Here is a 20,752-nt window from a genome sequence, read left to right as displayed (position 1 = left end):
CTGCGCCCCCGCACACCCGCGTTCCCGCAGGGACTGCGGAGCAGAGAGCCCGGGGCCCGTCTCGGCTGCGCGGGGCCCGTCTCGGCTGCGCGGGGCTGCGAGGTGCTTGAGGTGCCCTCTCCCAGGGCAGCCTCCGGCACAGAGGGCTCTCCCTGCCTCTCGCTGGGCTGCATCTCCCGGTGTTGAAGGCTGGGTACAGACTCCCCCTTCCCTCCCCCGCAGCAGCCGCTCACCCCGCGTCCCCCCCGGCCTCGGCCGATGGCCCCGGCGACGGCAACAAGCCCGCGGCAGGCAAGAGCAAAGCGGAGCTGCGAGCAGAGCGCCGGGCCAAGCAGGAGGCTGAGCGGGCCCAGAAGCAGGCCAGGAAGGCAGAGCTGGGCCAGGCAGCCACTGCAGCCAAGCCCCGGCCAAGCCCCACCGAGCCCCAGTCCAGTAAGGCCACGGTCACCACAGGGTGCAGAGGGTGGGTGAGCGGGGAGGGAGGGTCTGGGGTGGGCACAGGCTGGGGCTGCCTATGCAATCCATCTGTAGTGTGGGTCGTGCCTGTCCCTGGATCCTGCCCTGCCCTGCCTTCCCTGAATTTGGGGGTGCTCCGGGGCAATTTGGCCTCACCCCGGCTTTCCTGGCAGTGGTGAAGCGGCTGCCGGAGCACGTGCAGGTGGATGACCCCGCTGCCCAGAGGAAACTGGCCAAGAAGCTGGAGCGGCAGCAGGTAGGAGGAGGGCTGGATGACAGGCTGCATGCCTGGGGCAGCCGTGCTGTGGGAGCTGGGGGGGGACACGTGGTGGGACTGGGACCTGCTCTCTGAGGGCAGAGGGGATCTCGGCGTGCCTTGAGCAAGGGCTGGGTGTGACTGGTGGCTCTGGAGTGAGCAGGGCTCTCTGACGACCCTGGCTGAGCCACCACACTGGGCTGCAGGTACCTCTGCGGCAGGACTATGGCACCAAAGTCAACCTGTTCTCCCACCTGCACCAGTACAGCAGGAAGAAGCCGTTGACGCAGCAGATGAGGTATGAGGCCTCCCCAGCCCAGGCCCCTGGCAATGTTGGGCTCTGCTGTCACTGGCCTATTGGCCCGGCTGCAGAGGGATGGGGTGTCTTGGTCCTGCATGTGGGACAGGCCTGATGGGGTGGTGGGGGACCCTTTCACTTGCTTTGGGGAGCGGTGGCAGGGGCAGCCTCCCTGTGCAGCGAGTTTGGCCACAGGAGAAGGGGCTGCGGGGTGAACCTGGCTCCTCGGGTCACTGCCAGCTCCCTTCCTGGGCTGTCCCTCGGGTGGTTGGGCTGGGGCCCAGCAATGGGTTGGTTGTTTTGGGCTGCAGAGGTGCAGACAGCTCCCTCCCACTGGTCCCTGCAGCATCCCCTCCACGGTGATCCACCCAGCAGTGGTGCGCCTCGGCCTCCAGTACTCCCAGGGCATCATCAACGGCTCCAACGCCCGTTGCATCGCGCTGCTGGAAGTCTTCAAACAGGTGTGTGAGCAGATACCTGGCGGGTGCAGGTGTGCGTTCCTGTCCCCTGACTGCTGAGGCTGTGTTTATACTCAGTCATCATCAGCCTCTTCCTCTGGGTTGTGCCGGGGCTGGGCCCTGCTGGGGTCCTGTTCTGGCACTGGCACTGCAGATTTGAGTTGCACGGACACCCTTTGCCCCGCCGTGGCAGAGTCAGGCTGTGCAGGACACACACATGCTTGGGCTGCAGCCCCTTGGGCAGGGTGGTTGCTTGCCCTACCCTGAGGTGCCCTGAGCTCATGCTCCCTTCCTTCTTGTGCCAGCTGATCCGGGATTACTCCACTCCCCCCAACGAGGAGCTGTCTCGGGACTTGGTGGCGAAGCTGAAGCCACATATCAGGTGAGGGCTCCAGGTGCCAAAGCTCCACGGAGCGTGGTCCATCAATCACCTCTCTGGAAAGGTGTCCACTCAAACTTCAGGTGACTTCCCTGCAGTTCTGCCTCCCTGCCCACCCTCCCTGTCCCTGTCCTGGCCCTCCAGGCTGCTCCGTAGCTAAACCAGTTTCCTCTGCAGTTTCCTGAACCAGTGCCGGCCGCTCTCGGCCAGCATGGGCAACGCCATCAAGTTCCTCAAGAAGGAGATCTCGTGCCTGCCTGACACCCTGCGAGAGGAGGAGGTGAGTGGCCCTGCTGAGCAGCAGGCTCTGGGCCCGGGTAGAGAGGCTGAATGGGGAGTGGGGTGGCATGCAGACTGGGAGCAAGGGTGGCATGTGGACTGGGAATGGTGCTTCAGTGGAGCTGGAACCATGTTACTTTGGAGAAGAGACCAATCCCCATCTGGCTCCAACGGGGAGCTGCAGAGAGTTAGAAGGTCTGTATGGGATGTCTGTGTCTCCCCAGGCAAAGGAGAAGCTGCAGGACACAATCGACAAATACCTGCGGGAGAAGATTGTCCTGGCAGCTGAAGCCATCTCAAGATCTGCCTTTGAGAAGATCAACGACCATGACGTGATCCTGGTGTATGGATGGTGAGCACAGAGCACGAGCAACCAGGCCAGCGGGTGGGAGGAGGAAGTGGAGCAGCACGGAAGTGAGCACGGGAAGTGAGGCTGTGCTAGTCCTGTGCAGGGCTTGGCTCTGTCCCATCTGGTGTGTCCAGAGTTGGGTTCCAAGAACCCCAGAGTCGCAGCTCCATCCACCCAGGGCACTTGCAGAGCAGACGTGGCTGTTCACTGGATTTTAAACAAACTGCAGCAAAGTCAAATGTCAGAAAGCAAAAATATGTGAGCTTATTCTTCCTTGGGGGGCCTATGTCCCGGGAAGTAGAAGTGGGAAAAGGAGCCAGAGACTGCTGCGGCAAGAGCCCGGGTGTGATGTGTGTCCTGGATGGAGGAAAGAGCAGAGGCAGGAGGCCAGTGCGGGCCTGGAGCATTGGGAGAGGGAAACTGGGAGAGGGTTTGGAGAGGTAGAGGCCCTCGTGATGGTTACAGATGGGGAGGTCAGTGCTGCTTCAGGGAGGGCCGAGATGTCCGCTTTCCCAGGGGTGGTTCCCTGTGCAGAGACAGGGAGAGGGGCCCTGGGAGCCGCCGTGGCGGGAAGGTTCTGGAAGGGGCAGCACTCGTGAGGGCGAGGGTGTGGACGTCGTGGCCGGGTGAGAGCCTGGCCTGGCGTGAGGGGGCAGCTCCTGACGGCGCCCGTCAGCTCCTCCCTGGTGAACCGCACGCTGTGCGACGCCCACGCCAAGCAGGGCCGCGCCTTCCGCGTGGTGGTGGTGGACAGCCGGCCGCGCCTGGAGGGCCGGGAGACGCTGCGCCGGCTGGTGCGCCAGGGCATCCACTGCACCTACGTCATGATCAACGCCATCTCCTACGTGCTGCCTGAGGTGAGGGGCTGGGCTGGGCCGGGGCCGGGCGCGGGGCGGGCTGCGGCACGATCAGAGGTGCTGAGGGATCCCTGTGCTGCCCTGGCAGGTGTCCAAAGTGCTGCTGGGAGCCCACGCGCTCCTGGCCAACGGCTCCGTCATGTCCCGGGTGGGGACGTCGCAGATCGCGCTGGTCTCCAAGGCCTACAACGTGCCTGTCCTGGTCTGCTGCGAGACCTACAAGTTCTGTGAGCGAGTGCAGACGGACTCTTTTGTCTCCAATGAGCTGGGTATGGCTTCTGTCCCCTTCCTCCCGCCTAGGATGTCATCCCACTCCCTGCTGCAGACCACGACAGGCTGCTCTGCCCTGCCATTCCGCTTTCTGGGCGAGGGGACACCGCTCGTAGTCAGGGGGGCCGGCAGGCAGCAGCAGCGTGTGCTCCCAGGGCAGGATGGAGAGGTGCTATCCTTCCCCCTGATCCTGCCGGCCGCTTCTCTCTCCGCAGATGACCCCGATGACCTGATCGTGCTCCGGAAGGGCCAGGCCCAGCTGGGGGGCTGGGCAGAGAACAAGTCCCTGCGTCTCCTCAACCTGGTCTATGACGTGACACCCCCAGACCTGGTGGATCTGGTCATCACGGACTTGGGCATGATCCCCTGCACCTCGGTGCCTGTGGTCCTGCGTGTCAAGAACGTGGATCAATAGTCGGGGCAGCTGCATGGACACTAATAAACCAGTCCCACAGTACCCCTTGTGTGCTCTCTGTTGCGGTGTGGCAGAGCCCTGGCCCCTGTATCACCACCGGGGAAGCTCTGCACCTTCCTTTGGCCATGCTGGCCCCAGCCCCTCTCTTCCTGCTCCAGGCTGCAGCAGGGAAAGGTCTTCTGTGTCCCTGGGCCTTTCCTCTGGGAATTGGGGAAACAGGGACACTGTGGTGATGGCCCCTGGCTCAACCTCCTCCAGCTGAGCTTCTGGCAGCCCCCTCGAGCTGGGCTGCAGCGGAAGAGCCCGGGCCCCTCCTGCCGTGGCCTCTGGTGCCAGCCCTGGACTGGGGCCTTCCCGCGGGGTCCAGCAAGGCAGCGGACGGTGCCCGGAGCAGCGAGGCCTTGGGGAACCGCGGCCGGTGCTGCCCCGGCACCGGGCACCGAGCGGGTACCGCGGGCAGCGGGGCTGGCGCGGCACATCGGGGGCGGGGCCTGGCGGAAGGGGGCGGGGCCATGCAAATCGCGCCGCAAACGGCGGAGCGGCTCCGAGCGGGGGGTGGGGCCTCAGCGGAGGGGGCGTGTCCATGCAAATCATTCCGCACTCGCGGGGCACGCCGGGACACGTCCCGCGCACACACCCCGCGGCCACGCGCGTCCGCGGGCGCTGCGCGGGCCGGGGCCGTGCGGGACGGTGGGGAGCGCGGGGCCGCGCGGGGACGGGGCCGGGCCCTCGGTGAGCGTGTGCTCGGGGTGGGCGCTCGGGGCGGGCCCGGCGGGGCCGGGGAGGTGGAGTCATACTTACCTGGCAGGGGAGACACCATGATCAGGCAGGTGGTTTTCCCAGGGCGAGGCTCATCCCTTGCACTCCGGGTGTGCTGACCCCTGCGATTTCCCCAAATGCGGGAAACTCGACTGCATAATTTGTGGTAGTGGGGGACTGCGTTCGCGCTCTCCCCTGATAAACGTGGTACAATGATAGATTAATTCGTTGGAAAAATAGCATTGCTTTGTATTAGATTCAGAGTTCTCAAGAATCGTGTACTTTTAGTCCCCCCCGGTTACGATCCCAGTCTCGGGATCCCGTGTCCCGGTACGGCCCAGCCCGGCTCCGGCTCGGCTCCCCCGGCCGCGCTCAACAGTTCCGCACGAACCCGCGCTCGGGCCCTGGGTCGCTGCGCCCCCGTGCCGGTTCAAAGGCAGATGTTACATCGCGGCAGGTAACGGGTGACCTGTCAATCTGTCGGCGTTCCAAGGTAGAACTCGGTTCCTGAGTGGAACTGAAGGGGACCCGTGCGGCCGGACGGGTCGAGGGACAAGGGACCGGGTTCCCCTCGCTGCCTCCCCGCCCCTCCAGAGGGTCCTACACCCCGTCGGGGTTCGCCCCTGACACTCGCGGTCCCAAGTCCCAAGTCCTGCTGCTCCCTTGTCCCTCGACCCGTCCCGGTCCAGCACCGGGCTCTCCGCTGTCTCCCCGCCGGGTCCCCTTCAGATTGACAGGTCACCCGTTACCTGCCGCGATGTAACATCTGCCTTTGAACCGGCACGGGGACGCAGCGACCCAGGGCCCGAGCGCGGGTTCGTGCGGAACGGTTGAGCGCGGCCGGGGGAGCCGGAGCCGGGCCGGGCCGTACCGGGACACGGGATCCCGAGACTGGGATCGTAACCGGGGGGGACTAAAAGGACACGATTATTGAGAACTCCTAATCTAATACAAAGCAGTGCTATTTTTCCAACGAATTAATCTATCATTGTACCACGTTTATCAGGGGAGAGCGCGAACGCAGTCCCCCACTACCACAAATTATGCAGTCGAGTTTCCCGCATTTGGGGAAATCGCAGGGGTCAGCACACCCGGAGTGCAAGGGATGAGCCTCGCCCTGGGAAAACCACCTGCCTGATCATGGTGTCTCCCCTGCCAGGTAAGTATGACTCCACCTCCCCACACCCGCCGGGCCCGCCCCAACCACCCACCCCGAGCACACGCTCACCGAGGGCCCGGCCCCGCCCCCGCGCAGCCCCGCGCTCCCCACCGTCCCGCACGGCCCCGGCCCGCGCAGCGCCCGCGGACGCGCGTGGCCGCGGGGTGTGTGCGCGGGACGTGTCCCGGCGTGCCCCGCGAGTGCGGAATGATTTGCATGGACACGCCCCTCCGCTGAGCACCGCCCCTTCTGTTGCCCTGGGGATCTGCGTGGCCCCGCCCCGCCAGAGCTCGTTCCGTGACGTCATCATCCCGCGCCACTGCCGGTTCTGCTTCCGGTTCGCTGCTGGCGGCGCGGCCCCGCGGCGGGGCGGCGGCTCCGGGAGCCCCCGATGGCGTCAAGCGCCGCCCGCGGGCCGCGCTGCCGGGAGCGGAGCCGCCGAGGGCGGCTGCGAAGGCCATCGGGGTCCGCCGGGCGCAGCCGGAGCCGTAGTGGGGAGCGGGAGGATGAACAGCGAGCGCTCCGTATGTACCGGGGGTGGCGGGTAGGGGGGGCTCCCCGGGGTGCGAAGCGGTAACGCCGCGCCCGGTGCTGCGGGACACTGAGACGTGTCGGGGAGTCTCGCAGGGGGTTGGCGCTGATTCCGGTGTTTCTGGGCAGGGCAAGAGTCGCCGCCGGGAGATCCGGACTCTGATGGTGGAGGAGAAGCTGCCAAATCCCCGAAAAAAACCGTGCGCCCCCGAATCAACCGCGATGGGGCGGCGGAGGGGCGCGGCGAGAGCTCTGCGAACGGGGCGGTGCCGCCCCCGGGGACTCCCGGGAAGCGCGGCGGGAAGGGCAAGGCCGAGGTGCTGCTGCTGGAGCTGTCCCCGCCCCGGGAGCCCGTCCGGGTGCAGAAGATGCTGGGGAGCAGCGAGGAGGGTGCCGGCCTGGACACCCCCCGGGGCGGGCGGCCCAAGAGGAGGGCGGCCAAAGTGTAAGTGGGGGCGGCAGTGGGGGTCGGGGGCCACCTGTGGGAGAGCTGGGGGTGCTCACCTGGGGAAGAGAAGGATCCAGGGAGACCTGAGAGCCCCTTCCAGGGCCTAAAGGGGCTCCAGGAGAACTGGAGAGGGACTTGGGACAAGGGATGGAGGGACAGGACACAGGGAATGGCTTCCCACTGCCAGAGGATGGGGCTAGATGGGATTTTGGGAAGGAGTTCTTTCTTGTGAGGGTGGGGAGGCCCTGGCACAGGTTGGCCAGAGAAGCTGTGGCTGCTCCATCCCTGAAAGTGTCCAAGGCCAGGATGGACGGAGCTTGGAGCAACTGGGCTAGTGGAAGGTGTCCCTGCCTGTGGCAGAGAGTGGGATAAGATGGGCTTTAAGGTCCTTTCCCACCCAAACCATCCCCTGAATCCATGATTCCATGGCCTCTGCCTACCCCAAGAAGTCTCGGTGTCTTCCCTGTGGGGCTTTGTTCCACTTTGGTGGCATGAACTGACTCCCCACTGAACGGTCATTTCCCACTTTAAGGAATGTGTTTGCATCCAGGAGCTCTGGATCTGGGGCACGGGGAGATTCCTTGGTTCCTGAGGAAGCAGGAGGAGTTTGCTGGGGGGAGCTGGGGGTCCCGTGCTGGTGGGCTGTGGTGCAGCCGGAGCAGATCAACCCCCCGCCCAGGGGCCAGAGGGGCAGGGCTGTCCCTGTGCTGTCCCTGTGCTGCCCCGTGCTCAGCTCCGGGCGCTGCCCTGGGCTCCCAGGGCTCTGCTGTACCTGCAGGAGCTGGCAGAGGAGCTGATGTCCGTGTGCCAGCCCCCTGCTCCCACCGAGGAGGCCCCGGAGCCAGAGCCCGAGTGTGTCCAGGGGAAGCACCGGAGCCGGAGGAGGAAGGAGGAGGACACGGACAGCGACAACCCTGCACGAGACGCCGACTTCGTGCCCTCGCAGGAGGTGCTGCAGGAGGAGGAGGAGGAGGAGGAGGAGGAGGAGGAGGAGGGCAGTGATGTGATGCTCAGCGAGGAGTCGGAGCCAGAGCTGGAGGTGCCCCGAGGCCACGGCAGGAGGACAGCGGCCACAGGGGTGAGGGCAGGGGCAGGGGCTCTGCCTGGGCCCCTCAGCTGTGTCCCAGCACAAACAGCTCAGGGTGTGACAGCGGTGACAGGGACACGACAGCCCTGGGGCAGGACACAGGGCCACAGGGAATGGGGATGGGAACAAGGACAGGTCCTTTGGGAGAGGGAGCAGAGCCTGGGCTCCTGCTGGAGCACTGAGAGGTGGAGGCGGGTCCTGGAGGGGTCCTGGTATTCTGGAAGTCCCTGCAGTGGGGCTCTGTGTCTTTAGCCCAGCGTGACACCGTCACAGTGGCTGGGGAGAGCACTGTTCTCAGGGGCTGGGCTGGTGCTCTCTGGGACAGGCGGGTCCCCCAGGGCTCAGGGGACACCTGGGGCCTGCTCTGAGTCTGCTCTTGTGCCCAGAGATCCAAGCCCTCGTGCCGAGGCCTCGCTCCCAACGGCTTCCACAACTCCGTCATGGCCCCAGTGGAGAAGAGCTCCAGCCTCACCTGCAGCCTGTGAGCAGGGGCTTGGGGTGCTGGGGGGCTCAGGGGGCCACGGAGTGATCGTTGGTGCCCTGGTATCATCACTGGCACAGCCCCAAGGGCAGAGAAACCTTTGGGTGTTCCACTGGGATGGGGCAGGGCTGGGCCAGGGGCTGTGGGCAGGGGCAGAGGGTGGTGGCTGTGCCATGGGGAGGGTGTGAGGGCAGGGGGTGGTGGCTGTGCCATGGGGAGGGTGTGGGCAGGGGGTGGTGGCTGTGCCACGGGGAGGGTGAGGGCAGGGGGTGCTGCCCGTGCCAGGCATGGGGCTGTGACTGAGGCCTGGCACACACTGCAGGCGGGAGCAGAAGCACTCGCAGTGGGAGTTCCCAGACTGGATCCCAGTGGCTCACAGGTGGACGTGTCTCTCTGACAGGTACCGTTGAAGCAGGAGGAGGGGGAGTGGGGCTGGGGGGAAGTGGGGCAGGTCCCAGCAGTGTGCAGAGGAAGGGGGGGGGGGGCAAAGCTGTGCTCCCACACCTCTCCGTGTCTGTTGTGGGCTTTGGGGGTCTCTTGGATTTGGCTGTGGAGCCTCCATAGCTGCTGGGGTCACACAGAGGCTGGGACAGTGCTAGGGCATGGGGCTGTGCTAGGGCATGGGGCTGTGCTGGGGTGACTGAGTGAGGGGCAGGGACACATCTCACCTTCTGCCTGCACAGTGAGGCTGCCCCGTACCTGCCGGCAGAGGAGAAGTCTCCCCTCTTCTCCATCCAGCGTGAGGGCATTGAGGACAACGGTGCCTTGTACAGGGTAAACAGGTGTGTGACAGGGTGTCCTCAGGCCCTGTGGGGCGGTGGCTGACCTGCCTAGGACTGGCAGCGGCCCCCAGGGTCATCCATGGGCTGGGCAACCGGCCCGTGCTGTGCCCTGGGGTCCCAGCAGCCTTCACCTCTCTCCCCCCCGCCAGGTTCAGCTCCCTGCAGCCCCACCCAGAGCGCCTGGACGTCTCCTTCTTTGTGGGTGGCCCGGTGTGGGCGCTGGAGTGGTGCCCCACTCCCGAGGGCTCGGCAGCCCCGCAGTACGTGGCCGTGTCCTGCCACAGGAGCATGGAGGAGACGCACAGCGTGGCCGGGCTGCACACGGGCCCCGCGCTCCTGCAGCTCTGGGGCCTGGGCGCGCTGCAGTCGGAGCAGGGGTGAGTGGCAGGGCCTGGGGAAGGGGCCAGGGGCTGCCCAGGGACGGGGCAGGGCCCAGGCCTCGTGTTTCTCTATGGCTGAGTGGGTGGTGAGGCTGATCCTCTCCCAGAACCACCAGCCACGGCCTCAACACCGTGGGGGCTGTGCTGGTGGCCAGCTCTGCTGCTGGTGTGCAGTTGTGTCTGCTGGAGCTGCTGGGCAGCAGCTGCCGTGTTCCTCACGGCCTGACCTGTGCCCGCAGCTCTCCTGACAAAGCCAGGCTGGCCTACGCCATCGCTGCCGACCACGGCTGCGTCTGGGACATGAAGTTCTGCCCCAGCGGGGCCTGGGAGCCGCCTGCCACGGCCCGGATGGTGAGTGCTGCCCAAAGCACTCGCCTTGGCTTCCCTGAGGGGTGACCCGAGGGCTGAGCCTGTCTGTCCTTCTCCAGCACCCGCAGATGAGCCGGCTGGGCCTGCTGGCTGCCGCCTTCTCAGATGGCAGGGTGGTGGTGTACGCCCTGCCCCACCCCGGGGCCCTGCGCCGTGCCAAGGCAACCCAGGTAAAAGGTAGGAAGAGCTGCGCCGCCGGGTAGGGGCATCCTGGCTCTCCTCCCACGGTGCTGGGGTGGGGCTGCGAGCCCTGGGGCCAGAGCCCCCCTGCCCACGGGAGCCCACTGTGCTGGGGAACTGCCGGCAGAACCGTGTCCCAGCCCGGGAGCTGCATGAGGGGGCAGTGAGCCCACCTTACCCCCAGGATTGGGACCCTGCTGGCCCTACCCTGGCATCTGGCACAGGGCACGGTGTGGGGGTCCAAGGCTGCTTTTTGGTGTCAGAGGATGTCACAGTGCTGCTTTAGTTCAGTCTTGGGGACACGGCTTGCAGGCAGCCCCCAGAGCTGGGGGCTCTCGGCAGTGTCACTGTAGTGGGATGCAGAGTACGATGCAGCCACACAGCATCTCCCCAGCCGTTCTCCACATCCCTGCCGGCCACTGGGAGCGTGTCCTGCTGCTGGAGCTGCTCCCTCCAGCCTGGCTGAGCCGAGTGCCAGGGCAGGACCGGGAGCGCTGGGCCGGCTCAGAGCTAACGGTGCCTGTAATAGGTGCCTGTAATAGCCTGTGCCAGCGGCGGGGGGGGGGGGTTGCTGGCCGGGATTGATGGGATTGCTGGCCGGGATTGCTGGGATTGATGGCCGGCGCGTGCTGGCGGTGGGCGCTCAGCCGTGGCCGACAGCCTGCACGTCCTCACTGACAGTGGGAAATGGGCTCCCGGCGCGGCTCCCGGCCCCCGCAGCGCCTCGGCCGTGCCTGCGCTGACTGCAGGTGTCTGGGCTGCTGCCACAGCGTCTCGTGGCGGGGGGGCCCCCTGCTCCTGCCGCCGGCTGGGGCCCGGCACGTCGGTGGCTGCGGCTGCACGTCCCATCTCCGTGCCTCACAGGCAGGCTGGAGCACTGATTCCCAGCCGCGGGATCGGTGCCAGGCTGCAGTGCCGAGCCCTGCTAGCAGCTCCCAGGCTGGCGTGGCTGTGCTGGCCGTCCCTGGGGCACCGGGAACCCGCACCCGGTGTTCCTGCCCGGCAGAGCCGGGGCTGGTCTCCGCACCGTGTCCCGGCTGTCACAGCCGTGCCGGGGAAGATGCGTGGCTCCTCCACGCACGGCTGCCACGCTCCAGGCTGGGACGTGCCTGTCTGCTGCCTGCTGTGCCAGAGGACGGCCCCGTGCTGGGTGCAGGGGGACCACAGGCCTGAGGGGTGTGGGACAGGGTCCCCACAGCACGCGTGTCAGGTGTTGCTGGTGGGGGGCATTTTCTGGCAGATGGAGCTGGTGGGGGGGGGTCCCATGGGCACCTCACTCTGAGCCGTTGGGCACAGGGTCTCTGCAGCCTTCCTTCCCCTGGAGTGCTGCCTCCTTCAGCCCCATCACCCCATGGAGCAGGTGTCCCACGTAGCCATTCCGTCCCTCCCCAGGGTGGTCACAGTCACATCTGACCCCTGCGTATCACCGTGTGCCCTTGACTTTGGTGCCAGTCATGGTGTGGTGGGGGCACGTCAGCCCTGCCTCACCTTTGTCTGCAGTGCCTTTCAGTGGGCTGCTTCCTCCTGCATTGGCAGGCCTGGCTGGGGTCCTGCCCCTGCTGGCTCTTGGGTTTGGTGCTCCATGTGCTCTGCTTCCTGCTGTGCTGGGGACACTGCTCTGGGGGGTGGCAGGACAGGAACCAGGAGCCCTGGCCAAGGCCGTGGGGAGCTGCGATCCAGGCTCCAGGCGGGGAGCTCCCAGAAAGCTGGTACCTGCCCTGACCCCGCTCTGCTCTCTTCTAGATGGGCCCCTCCACAAGCACCTTATCTGCAAGGTCAGTGTCCCCCACCACGGTGGTCCCTGCCAGGGCCAGCACCCAGCAAAGCCCCCCGGCCGGTGCAGGTGGGAGAGTGGGGAGGAGCCGGGGCACCTGCACAGCGTTGGAGGGGCAGAGCAGAGCTGTGCTCCCACCCTGCACATCCCGGCTCTCAGGGCACGGATGGCACCAGCGCCAGGCTGTGACCCAGGGCTGTCCCTTGGCCCCCAGGTGCAGTGCATTGCCACGCTCCAGGTGGGCTCCATCCAGGCAGGGAACGCATCCGAGTGCGGGCAGTGCTTCAGCCTCTCCTGGATGCCCTCCAAGCCCCACCATCATTTGGCAGCGGGGTTTTATGATGGTGAGTCTCTCCTGCACCCTACAGCAGGACTCAGAGAGCAGCCCTCGCCCTGGCAGAGACCCTGGAGCTCCCTCATCCTTGGCTGGGGCAGGGAACGGGGAGCCCAGGGGTGAGGGATGGGGGGAGCAGCAGCCAGCGGTGGGTGCTGTGCTGGAACCTCTGCCTGTCCCTGGGGTGGGGGAAGGCTTCTCTGGGCTGGCCATCGGCACCCTCACGGACCTGATGGCTCCAGGATGTGGCTCTGGCCTAATCCACATCTGTTCAACTTGCCTGGATGGAATTTTCTGCCAGCCTTCCAGTGATCTGCAGCTCTGTGCTGTCCTGCCAGGTCCTGCTGCCATCCTGTCCTGCTCTGAGCCCCGGCCCCAGCTCTCACCTGGCTGCTGTGTTCCACAGCTCCCACAGCCCTGCCCATGCCGCTGCCATGTCCTGCTGCCATCCTGTCCTGCTTGGAGCCCCAGCTCCAGCCTGGCTGCCATATCCTGCTGCCATCCTGTCCTGCTTGGAGCCCCAGCTCCAGCCTGGCTGCCATATCCCACAGTCCTGCCCATCCCACACTGCAGCCCCTGTGCCATCAGCAGCACCTCAGGGAAATGGGTCTCTCCACAGGCACTGTGGCCATCTGGAACCTGCTCACCAAGTCCCTGCTGCAGTGTGTGCGCCAGCCCGATGCCTCCCTCAAGCTCTACCCTTTCCAGTGCTTCCTGGCCCACGACCACGCGGTCCGGAGCATCGAGTGGTGCAAGGCCGACAAGTGAGGGCAGGAGTGGGCGCGGGTGCTGCCGGGAGAGGGGCTCCCTCCTTCAGGAGGGGCTTCTTTGCCAAGAGGGGCTTGGGAGGCCGTGGTGCCGATGGCACTTGGCCCTCTGCAGCACTGGAGGGATAGGGTTGGGCTTTCCACGGTGAGGGCAGCAGAGCCACCGGGGGACCGGGGCCACCTGGACCCCGCAGCAGGACAGGCCCCAGCTCTGCGCTGGGCTCTCAGTGCTTCCTTTCTCCTGGTTCTCAGCAACTTCCTGGTCACGGCAGGCAGCGACCGCAAGATCAAGTTCTGGGACCTGCGGCGGCTCTACGAGCCCATCAACAGCATCAAGCGGTTCCTGAGCACTGAGGTGGCCTGGCTGCTGCCCTACAACGGCATCACTGTGGCCCAGGACAACTGCTATGCCTCGTGAGTGCCAGGGCCTGGTTCAACCCCCCAGGGGCCCCTCTGGCCTCCCCCTTCCTGGGACTGTGCAGCTGTGCCGTGGCGAGGGCAGGCTCTGCTCGTGCTGGGTCACACCGCAGCGGCACAGCGTGACATCCCCTCTCCCCTGCCATCCTGGGGCACAGGCAGGGTGGGCCAGGGGGCAGCGGGGGTCCTGCTGAAGGGGTCTGTGTTCCTGGTGAGTTCTCAGTCTCCAGGATCTGCCCTGTAACGTGCTGCTAGAGCAGGGGTGTCTCCCCTGCCACCCGGGTCTGGGGGAAGGTGGGCTGTGCCTGGCTCGTGCAGTCCCAGTGGCAGCACAGAGCTCTGTCCTTAACCTGTCCCTCCCACCGCAGGTACGGGCTCTGCGGGATCCACTACATCGACGCCGGGTACCTGGGTTTCAAGGCCTATTTCGTGGCCCCTCGCAAGGGCACCGTGTGGGTAAGGGCTGGTGTGGGGCCGTTGTGTCCCGGGGGCCGGGTCAGCGCCGGCTGGGGCCCGGGGCTCGCAGGTAGGGGTGGGTGACGCTGCCTGGCTGGGGGCGGTGGGGACCCCGCACCCTCCAGCCCTCTGTCCCTGCAGAGCATCTCTGGCTCGGACTGGCTGAACACGGTGGCTGCGGGTGACATCACCGGCGAGCTGGTGGCTGCGGTGCTGCCTGACCTGGCCATCAGCCCCCTGAACGCCAAGCGCTCCTCGGACCGCAGATTTGTAAGAGGCTGTTGTGTTTCGGGGTCGGGGGGGGAGCCTGGCCCAGCACACGGGGAGCCAGGCAGGGAAGGGGGCGTGGGAAGAGCGTCCTGGGCCCCCCACAATGCCGATCCCTTGTGGCTCCTGGCTGCAGAGGAGCAGCAGGACCCCTGCCCTGCCCTGAGCCCTCTCTCACCCACAGCCAGTGTACAAAGCCGACCTGGTGCCCTGCAGCCCTGCCGGGCCCAAGGGCACTGAGCAGGCACTGCCCAGGACCCGGTGCTACAGCGAGATGGTGGCCAGGAGCTACATCCAGTTCCAGGACACGGACCTGGTAGGAGAGGGCAGGGTGCAGCTGGTGGTCCGGCCGCATCAGTGGGGCCTGTGGGGCTGTGGCTGGGCTGTGGGGGGGGCAGGGCCAGGAGATGCTGCTGGGGCATTGGGGCAGCCCCTCACATCCAGCAGAGCTGGGACCACGGTGCCCGCAGTGCTCCTGCCCCGGGCCCTCAGCCCAAGGTGCTGCCGCCACTTTGCAGCGCAGCTTCCAGAACTTGGCGAGCCGGGAGCCCGTGCGCAGGATGCACACGCAGGAGGTGAAGGCAGAGCTGAGCCTCGACCGCCTGCAGCTGGAGGCCCTGCACAAGGTGAGGGGGCCAGGCCCAGCCCCAGCCCTGGGCCAGCAGTGCTGCTGTGGGGGCCGAGGTCCCGGTGCCTCGGCCCCATGGCTCTGAACCCCTCTGTTCCCACAGGTGCGCTTCAGCCCCAACCTGGACTCGCAGGGCTGGCTGGTGTCGGGTGGGCAGGCGGGCATCGTGCGGGCCCACTGCCTGGCAGGACTGGCCTCTGGTGTGGGCCGCCGGCTGCTCCCGGAGTGCCAGGCCCGCTTCGCCTCCCTCTACAGGGATGTGTCCGGGAGCCCTGGCCCCCCCGAGTGCCCCCCGCTGCCGGCGGAGTAGGGGGGTTGGTCCCTCGTGCTGCTCACCCCGGGCAGGGCCCGGGGCCGGCTGTGCTGGCCAGGGACTGTGGCCCCTCTCGGTGCTGCCCTCCCGCTGGGCCCCTGCTGTGGGAGGGACGGCAGCTCCCAGCTGCTCCTGGGATCCTCCAGGCACCTCTTCCGAACCCGGAAGGATCTGTCTGCGCTGTTTGGCCTGAGCTGGGTGGGGGTGGTGGGACTGGTGCACGTACTGGGGTACATGCTGTGGGTCTGACCCCACAGAAGTGCCCGTGGGCCCCAGTGGCGTGGGGCTGTGCTTGCGCTCACCTCCGGCCCCACTGCGCTCCGAGGGGCAGGGAGGGGGCTGGGAGCTTTGGAATTGCTCACATTGAGCCTGTGTTCAGCTGTGCAGTAAAACATGGTTGATTTTGTACGGCTGTGGAGGTGCCTGTGCCAGGGCAGCTGTGGCTGTGGCCGTGACTGTGGGGGTCCAGCCCTTACCCCACCGTCCCCTTCCCTGTGCCCCTCTGGCTCCTGGGCCACTGCTGCTTCTCCAACACATTTATTGGCAGTGCTGACACTGCTGCTGGCACAGACAGACAGATGGACACCGGTGGCACAGACACAACTCAGCGAGGGGGACGGATCGGGCCCCGGCCCAGCAGCCAGCGGGGGGCTGAGCTCTGGGCTCTGGCTGCCCCAGCCCCCTGCACTCGGGGGTTGCAGCAGCTCCTCTGGCCCGCCCTCCCCAAGCCTGGGCAGCAGCAAAGGAGGTGGTGGGGACACAAGCATCTGGGGCCAAGGCTGCCTCTAGGGTCCCCCACAGGGGACATCCCTTCCTGCTGGGGCAGCAGGGCTCTGTGGGGGCAGGTGGTGGGACAGGATCCCCCTTCCTCAGAGGCTGTGGCACAGCAGGGAGTGGAGGATCCCAGGGAGCCCCTGTGCTGCTGCGGCCAGGCCACGTGTCCGTCCCACCCGGGATCATGCACCGGGGGCACCGTCCCACCCCGGGGCAGGACAGCACCCCGAGGTGCTCCAGGGCAGGGGGGGCCAGGGCTAGGCCAGGCCCAGCGCAACAGCAGGCAGGGGGGGTCTCAGGCATGGGGGTCCCGGCAGTGGGGACAGGCTGCTGTCTCCTCCCGGTGCCGCTCCACTTGCACCGTGCACGACGCGAAGCCGAACCTGCTCTGGAGCCGGGCAGTGACATCCCAGAGGACCATCTCGGGGTCGGCGCCGGCCTCTGGGGGCAGCAGGGCAGGGGCTCAGCCCAGGCGTGGCCAGGGGGACCTCCCGGCCGTGCCCCGCGCGGGTCACTCACCCACGGCCACGTGCACGGACACGGCAGGGTGGCTCGGCGTCAGCGCCCACAGCCGCAGGTCGTGGGCACCCCGCACCCCGCTGGCCCCCAGCAGCACCTCCTTCACCGCGTCGAAATCGGTGCCCCGTGGTGTCCCTGCCGGCACCGCCTGGTCATGGGGGGCCACCCTCGGCCCCCAGCCACAGCCCCCGCCTGGACCAGGGCTCCTGGTGGGATGTGCCAGGGCTGGGGGCTTCCCCGGGGGGACTGGGCTGGGCACTGTGGCTCTGGGCTGAGACAGCCTCACCATGGGGCAAATGTACCTGGGGTGGGGAGGAGGGGCTGGGGATATTTGGGGGGCAAGGGAAGGACAGAGGGGTGGACCGGGGCGAGCAGAGGAGGTGAGGTGCCTCACGGGCAAAGTATTGCAGCAGCTGCAGCCCCGGGAGCCTCTGTGCCCCCCCCGCATCTGTGGTCTTGCACCCTCCTCACTCACCACTCACCTTCCATGAGGACCCTGAAGACATCCCTGAGGATGGTGAAGGTGGAACCGAGGACAAAGACCGAGAAGAAGAGAGTGCTGATGGGGTCTGCGATCTTGCACTGGGGCTGCAGAGAGCGGGGTCTGTGTGAGGCTGGGGGGCAGAGCTGAGCTGGGCCCCCGGGAGTGGGGCACCCTGCACAGGGCTGGGGGAGTTGCTCCTGCAGGCAGTGCAGGTGGAGTCCAGCCCGGGCACCTTGAAGTAGATGATGGTGGCAGCCACGAGGACACCGACGCTCTGCAGCAGGTCACCCACCACGTGGACGAAGGCTGCCCGCACGCTGGTGCTGCCGGGCAGGGGGGCATGGCCGGGCTGGCACCCCCCAGAGCTCTCCAGCTGCTCATAGCCCACTGCACCGTGGCCATGGCCGGCGGGGGACTGGTGCAGGATGTAGGCCATGCTGGGGAGAGCAGGGCTGGCTCAGTGCTGGGTTGGCAGGGCATGGGGGCCCCACTGGCCCTGCCTTGCCCTGCACGGGCAAAGGGGGCACAGGCAGGCACATCTGAGTCCCAGGACAGTGGAGGGGAGTGGGGCTGGAGGTGCAGCACAATGACAGGGAAGCTGCAGCACTGCTGGGAGGTGCGTGCAACCGGGCGGGGATTTAGGCCTGGGGCTTGTGCCAGGGCTCAGAAGGTGCTGCCTGGGGGGCCAGGGGATGTGGGGCGTAGGGATGTAAGCACATGGACTGGAAGCTGCAAGCATAGAGGGGTGACAGGGAAGAGGAGGAGGCAGTGCTTGAGGACGTGAGGCTGGTGCACGGGGACGGAAGGGGACCAGGGGGCACGGCTGGGGGTCTTGGGGGCACATGTGGGGCAGGGCTCAGGCTGAAGGTGCACAGGGGCCATGTGGGACATACACCAGGTTGACGCCGACAGCGCAGGCGGACGTGGCCAGCATGGCCCGCGCCTCAATCTCGTAGTCGTTGCTGATGATGCGGGCGGCCGCCAGGTAGACGAGGGCTGCGGTCACAACCCAGATGGAGAGGACAGAGGCCAGCGCCCCCAGCGTCTCTGTGGGACAGGAGCCCTCAGTGCCCAGCACCCGGCCGTGGGGGTGCCGTGGAGCCGTGCCCCCCGTGGAGCCCCGCGGGGGCCGTGCCCCTCGGCTCACCCGAGCGGTGCCAGCCGAAGGTCATGGTCTTGGTGGGCGGGCGGGTGGAGACCCAGAGGGAGAAGAGGCTGACGGACATGCTGCCCACGTCCGTCAGCAGGTGGGCCGCGTCCGTCATGATGGCCAGGCTGTGTGCCAGGTACCCGCCTGCGGGCACAGAGCGGCTGGCACCCCGCGCTCTGCCGGCAGCCACCCGCCCCGCCCCGGCCCCCCTTACCTATCACCTCCCCGACCATGAAGAGGCAGCAGACGGCGCAGGCGACTCTCAGCTGCCGGCCGGGGAGCCTGCCCCGCCCGGGGCTGGGGGCCGGGGGGCTGCAGCGGCAGTGGAGAGCCGAAGCCGGGGGAGGCGGCAGTGCCGGGTGGTCCTGGGAGCCTGTGAACAGACTGGGGGCGGGGGTCGCTGCTGGCCACACCGTCCCCCGTGCCCCTGCCTGGCACCCCCGCGGGTCCCGCTACCGCCCTGGGGTCCGCGGCCAGGCAACCGATGGGGCACTGGCCGAGCCCCCCCGGCGGGACGGGCAGCAAAGGGACCGGCGGCGGCAGCAGGAGGCGGCGGCGCGGGGCTCCCGCCGGGACCGGAGCCGGGGGCGGTGCGGGTACCCGCGGGGAAGATGTCGGTGGGACCGAGCTGTTGCGCCTGGGGCCGAGCCGTGGGACGGGGCACCGGTGCGGAGACGTGAGGCGTGGGAAGGGAGGCGGGGGCCGGGGCGCTGGTGCGTGGGGCAGCAGTGCGGGAGCGGGGACGGACAGTGAGCCGGGGAGGGGGTGGGTGATGGATGGCCGGTACCGGTGTGAGTGGGTGACAGATGGACGGTACCGCTGTGGGCGGGTGATGGATGGACGGTACCGGTGTGCGTGGGTGACGTTTGGGCGCCGGTAGCTGCCGGACGGGCATCCGAGGGGGGAGCGGGGCTGGTGCACGGGAGGGACCGGCTCCGCTTGAGCGGAGGTACCGGTAGCAGGGAGGGCGCGGGTGGCGGTGGCGGGGTGAGGGTGCCGGTGGCGGACGGTCAGGGCTGGCGCGGGGGCTGCGGAGGTGCCGATGTCCGTTTCGGATGGATGAAGACGCGGAGGCGGGCGGGGAGGGACGTGGGACGTGCCGGGGGTGCCGGTGCCGGGAGGGGGGGAGCCGTGGGCTTGGGGGTGCCAAGGGAGCTGGGGGCGATGGAGATGCCGGGGGTAATGGGGGAGCCGGTGCCGGCAGTGCGGGTGTGGGGGGACCCAGGGTTGCAAATGGGGGGGGGATGATGGAGGTGGCGGCGCGAGGAATTGCCGGGGGCCCTGGGAGCTGATGGGGTGTCAGGGGTGGCAGTGCCGGGGTGATGGGGGTGCCGGTGATGAAGGTGCCGGTGCCGGACATGGGGGTGTCGGGGCGCTGAGGTGCCGGTGGTGATGGAAGTGCCGGTGGTGACTGCGGTGCTGGACGTGCCGGAGCAATGAGGGTGCCGATGATGGGGGTGCCGGTGATGCGGGTGCCGATGCCGGCGGTGCCAGAGGCAGCGGCGATGGAATGACGGTGGTGCGGGTGATGGGGTGCCGGGGCGATGGGTGCCGGTGCCGGCGGTACCTCTTGAGGCGCAGGCTGCCGTCGGCGCGGCCGCCCCGCGGGCTGACCAGGCGGGCGCTCTCGGTGCCGGTCGGGGGCTCCATCCCGGGCGCGAGCGGCACCGCGGGCACCGGGCACCGGCACCGGCACCGCCGGGCCCCGCCCCCCCGCCGTGGCCCCGCCCCCCGCGCGGGGATGCGGGACAGGGGGGTTCTGCCGCGGGTGCCGCCGTTCCGAGCACCGGGGAGGGGCGTCCGGAGCGGGGTACGGGGGGTTTCTCGGGTGTGAGGGTCCAATGGATCTCCAGGCGCATCCGTATGCTGGGATACGTGGGAGCTGTGTGTAAGGGGGGCCGCCTTCACGGGGGGGCTGTTTGGGGGCAGAGCTCGGCCTCACTTCTGTCCCTGGGCAGGGGGTGACACAACTGATCCTGGGAATCTTCTAAGCACGGGAAGGACGGGAAGGGCGCTGTCGTGCCTGACCACCCCACCACCTTCCGCGGTGAAATGCCGGAGCCGGTGCACGGGGGGAGCGCAGGGGACAGTGCCCACCCGGGCTTCAGGAATGCGTTTGGCGCTGCATCCCGTGGGATCCTCCGAGAGAAGCTTGTGAAAGCGTGGGCTGGCTGAGCCGCGAGGAGCAGTGAACAGGGGCTGCGTGGCCGAGACCAGAACGGGGTGGTCAGCGGCCGGTAATGACCAGTGTACCGCGGGGTCAGTACTGGGTCCAGTCCCGTCTGACGCTGTCATTGGGGACCTGGAGGCCGGGCAGAGCACCCTGAGCACGGTGACAGGTGAAACCCAACAGGCAGGGGCGACTGCACCCGGCGGGTCGTTCTGCTCCGTAGTGCGGAGAGACTGGAACGAGCTGGAGACACGGCGGGCCTGGGAAGGGTCAGCACGGGGCAGTGCCCGGCCCTGCCCTGGGAGGAATCACCCCAGGACGGGTCGGGGGCGCACGGCTGGGAAGCAGCTCCACAAAAAAGGCCCCGGGAGTCCTGGTGAACACCGAATTGACCATGAAACAGCAACGTGCCTTTGCTGCGAAGCCGGCGAGGGGCGTCCTGGGCTGATTTAGGCAAAACATTGCCAGAGACACGGGCACGGGCTGGACCCCGGAACCTCCCCCGG

At 67.6% G+C, this 20,752-nt stretch overlaps 3 protein-coding genes and 2 non-coding genes across 9 annotated transcripts in view; 3 read left to right on the top strand and 2 right to left on the bottom strand.

Moving 5' to 3' along the window:
- EIF2B4 (eukaryotic translation initiation factor 2B subunit delta) overlaps positions 1-4,059 on the top strand; it is a 20,356-nt gene extending 16,297 nt beyond the window's left edge. Inside the window, exons 2-11 of the mRNA XM_027703653.1 lie at positions 126-432; positions 630-712; positions 919-1,010; positions 1,357-1,471; positions 1,774-1,850; positions 2,025-2,127; positions 2,351-2,478; positions 3,152-3,332; positions 3,421-3,601; positions 3,818-4,059. Coding sequence (XP_027559454.1) covers positions 126-432; positions 630-712; positions 919-1,010; positions 1,357-1,471; positions 1,774-1,850; positions 2,025-2,127; positions 2,351-2,478; positions 3,152-3,332; positions 3,421-3,601; positions 3,818-4,017 — 1,467 coding nt within the window. The 3' untranslated portion in view covers positions 4,018-4,059. The remainder of the gene's footprint in view (positions 1-125; positions 433-629; positions 713-918; positions 1,011-1,356; positions 1,472-1,773; positions 1,851-2,024; positions 2,128-2,350; positions 2,479-3,151; positions 3,333-3,420; positions 3,602-3,817) is intronic.
- A 751-nt stretch (positions 4,060-4,810) lies between these two features.
- Positions 4,811-4,974, top strand: LOC113977501. Its single transcript, XR_003537345.1, has one exon. It is a non-coding gene; the product is annotated as a U1 spliceosomal RNA (small nuclear RNA).
- Positions 4,975-5,779: 805 nt separating this feature from the next.
- On the bottom strand, positions 5,780-5,943 carry LOC113977500. Its single transcript, XR_003537344.1, has one exon. It is a non-coding gene; the product is annotated as a U1 spliceosomal RNA (small nuclear RNA).
- Positions 5,944-6,072: 129 nt separating this feature from the next.
- Positions 6,073-15,557, top strand: GTF3C2 (general transcription factor IIIC subunit 2). 5 transcript variants are annotated; one of them, XM_027703630.1, is made up of 18 exons: positions 6,073-6,459; positions 6,596-6,911; positions 7,674-7,992; positions 8,388-8,482; positions 8,805-8,882; positions 9,166-9,264; positions 9,414-9,641; positions 9,884-9,995; positions 10,073-10,190; positions 11,937-11,968; positions 12,182-12,311; positions 12,921-13,065; positions 13,321-13,482; positions 13,854-13,941; positions 14,083-14,211; positions 14,393-14,524; positions 14,732-14,834; positions 14,940-15,557. In XM_027703630.1, exons 1-18 carry the CDS (start codon positions 6,327-6,329, stop codon positions 15,548-15,550), a joined length of 3,030 nt encoding a protein of 1,009 aa, XP_027559431.1. In that variant the 5' UTR covers positions 6,073-6,326; the 3' UTR covers positions 15,551-15,557. The 5 variants fall into 5 exon arrangements, 4 of the variants coding, with proteins under 4 accessions (XP_027559431.1, XP_027559432.1, XP_027559433.1 ...); XM_027703631.1 differs by having other exon boundaries at positions 6,074-6,459; positions 14,727-14,834; positions 15,092-15,557; XM_027703632.1 differs by having other exon boundaries at positions 6,074-6,459; positions 15,092-15,463.
- Positions 15,558-15,670: 113 nt separating this feature from the next.
- SLC30A3 (solute carrier family 30 member 3) lies at positions 15,671-19,750 on the bottom strand. The gene is made up of 8 exons (XM_027703629.1): positions 19,644-19,750; positions 18,291-18,460; positions 18,074-18,220; positions 17,820-17,973; positions 17,159-17,363; positions 16,925-17,030; positions 16,443-16,577; positions 15,671-16,364 (listed from the first exon to the last, which is right to left on the bottom strand). The coding sequence occupies exons 1-8, from the start codon at positions 19,724-19,726 to the stop codon at positions 16,219-16,221; spliced, it is 1,146 nt and encodes a 381-aa protein (XP_027559430.1). The 5' UTR covers positions 19,727-19,750; the 3' UTR covers positions 15,671-16,218.
- Between the last annotated feature and the right edge of the window lie 1,002 nt (positions 19,751-20,752).

This window comes from Neopelma chrysocephalum, unplaced genomic scaffold, assembly GCF_003984885.1.
Source record: "Neopelma chrysocephalum unplaced genomic scaffold, ASM398488v2 Primary Assembly neopelma1_245, whole genome shotgun sequence".
Lineage (NCBI taxonomy): Eukaryota > Metazoa > Chordata > Aves > Passeriformes > Pipridae > Neopelma > Neopelma chrysocephalum.
This window is presented reverse-complemented; position numbering and strand designations above follow the sequence as displayed.

Bases quoted from the DNA above. Each gene is read 5' to 3' on its own strand.
- SLC30A3 (XM_027703629.1), bottom strand. From the start codon at position 19,726: ATGGAGCCCCCGACCGGCACCGAGAGCGCCCGCCTGGTCAGCCCGCGG. The intron at 18,221-18,290 runs GTAAGGGGGGCC...CTGTGCCCGCAG, and splicing joins CATGGTCGGGGAGGTGATAG to GCGGGTACCTGGCACACAGC. The intron at 17,974-18,073 runs GTGAGCCGAGGG...CCTGTCCCACAG, and splicing joins CTTCGGCTGGCACCGCTCGG to AGACGCTGGGGGCGCTGGCC.
- GTF3C2 (XM_027703630.1), top strand. From the start codon at position 6,327: ATGGCGTCAAGCGCCGCCCGCGGGCCGCGCTGCCGGGAGCGGAGCCGC. The intron at 6,912-7,673 runs GTAAGTGGGGGC...CTGGGCTCCCAG, and splicing joins AAGAGGAGGGCGGCCAAAGT to GGCTCTGCTGTACCTGCAGG. The intron at 13,942-14,082 runs GTAAGGGCTGGT...CTGTCCCTGCAG, and splicing joins CTCGCAAGGGCACCGTGTGG to AGCATCTCTGGCTCGGACTG.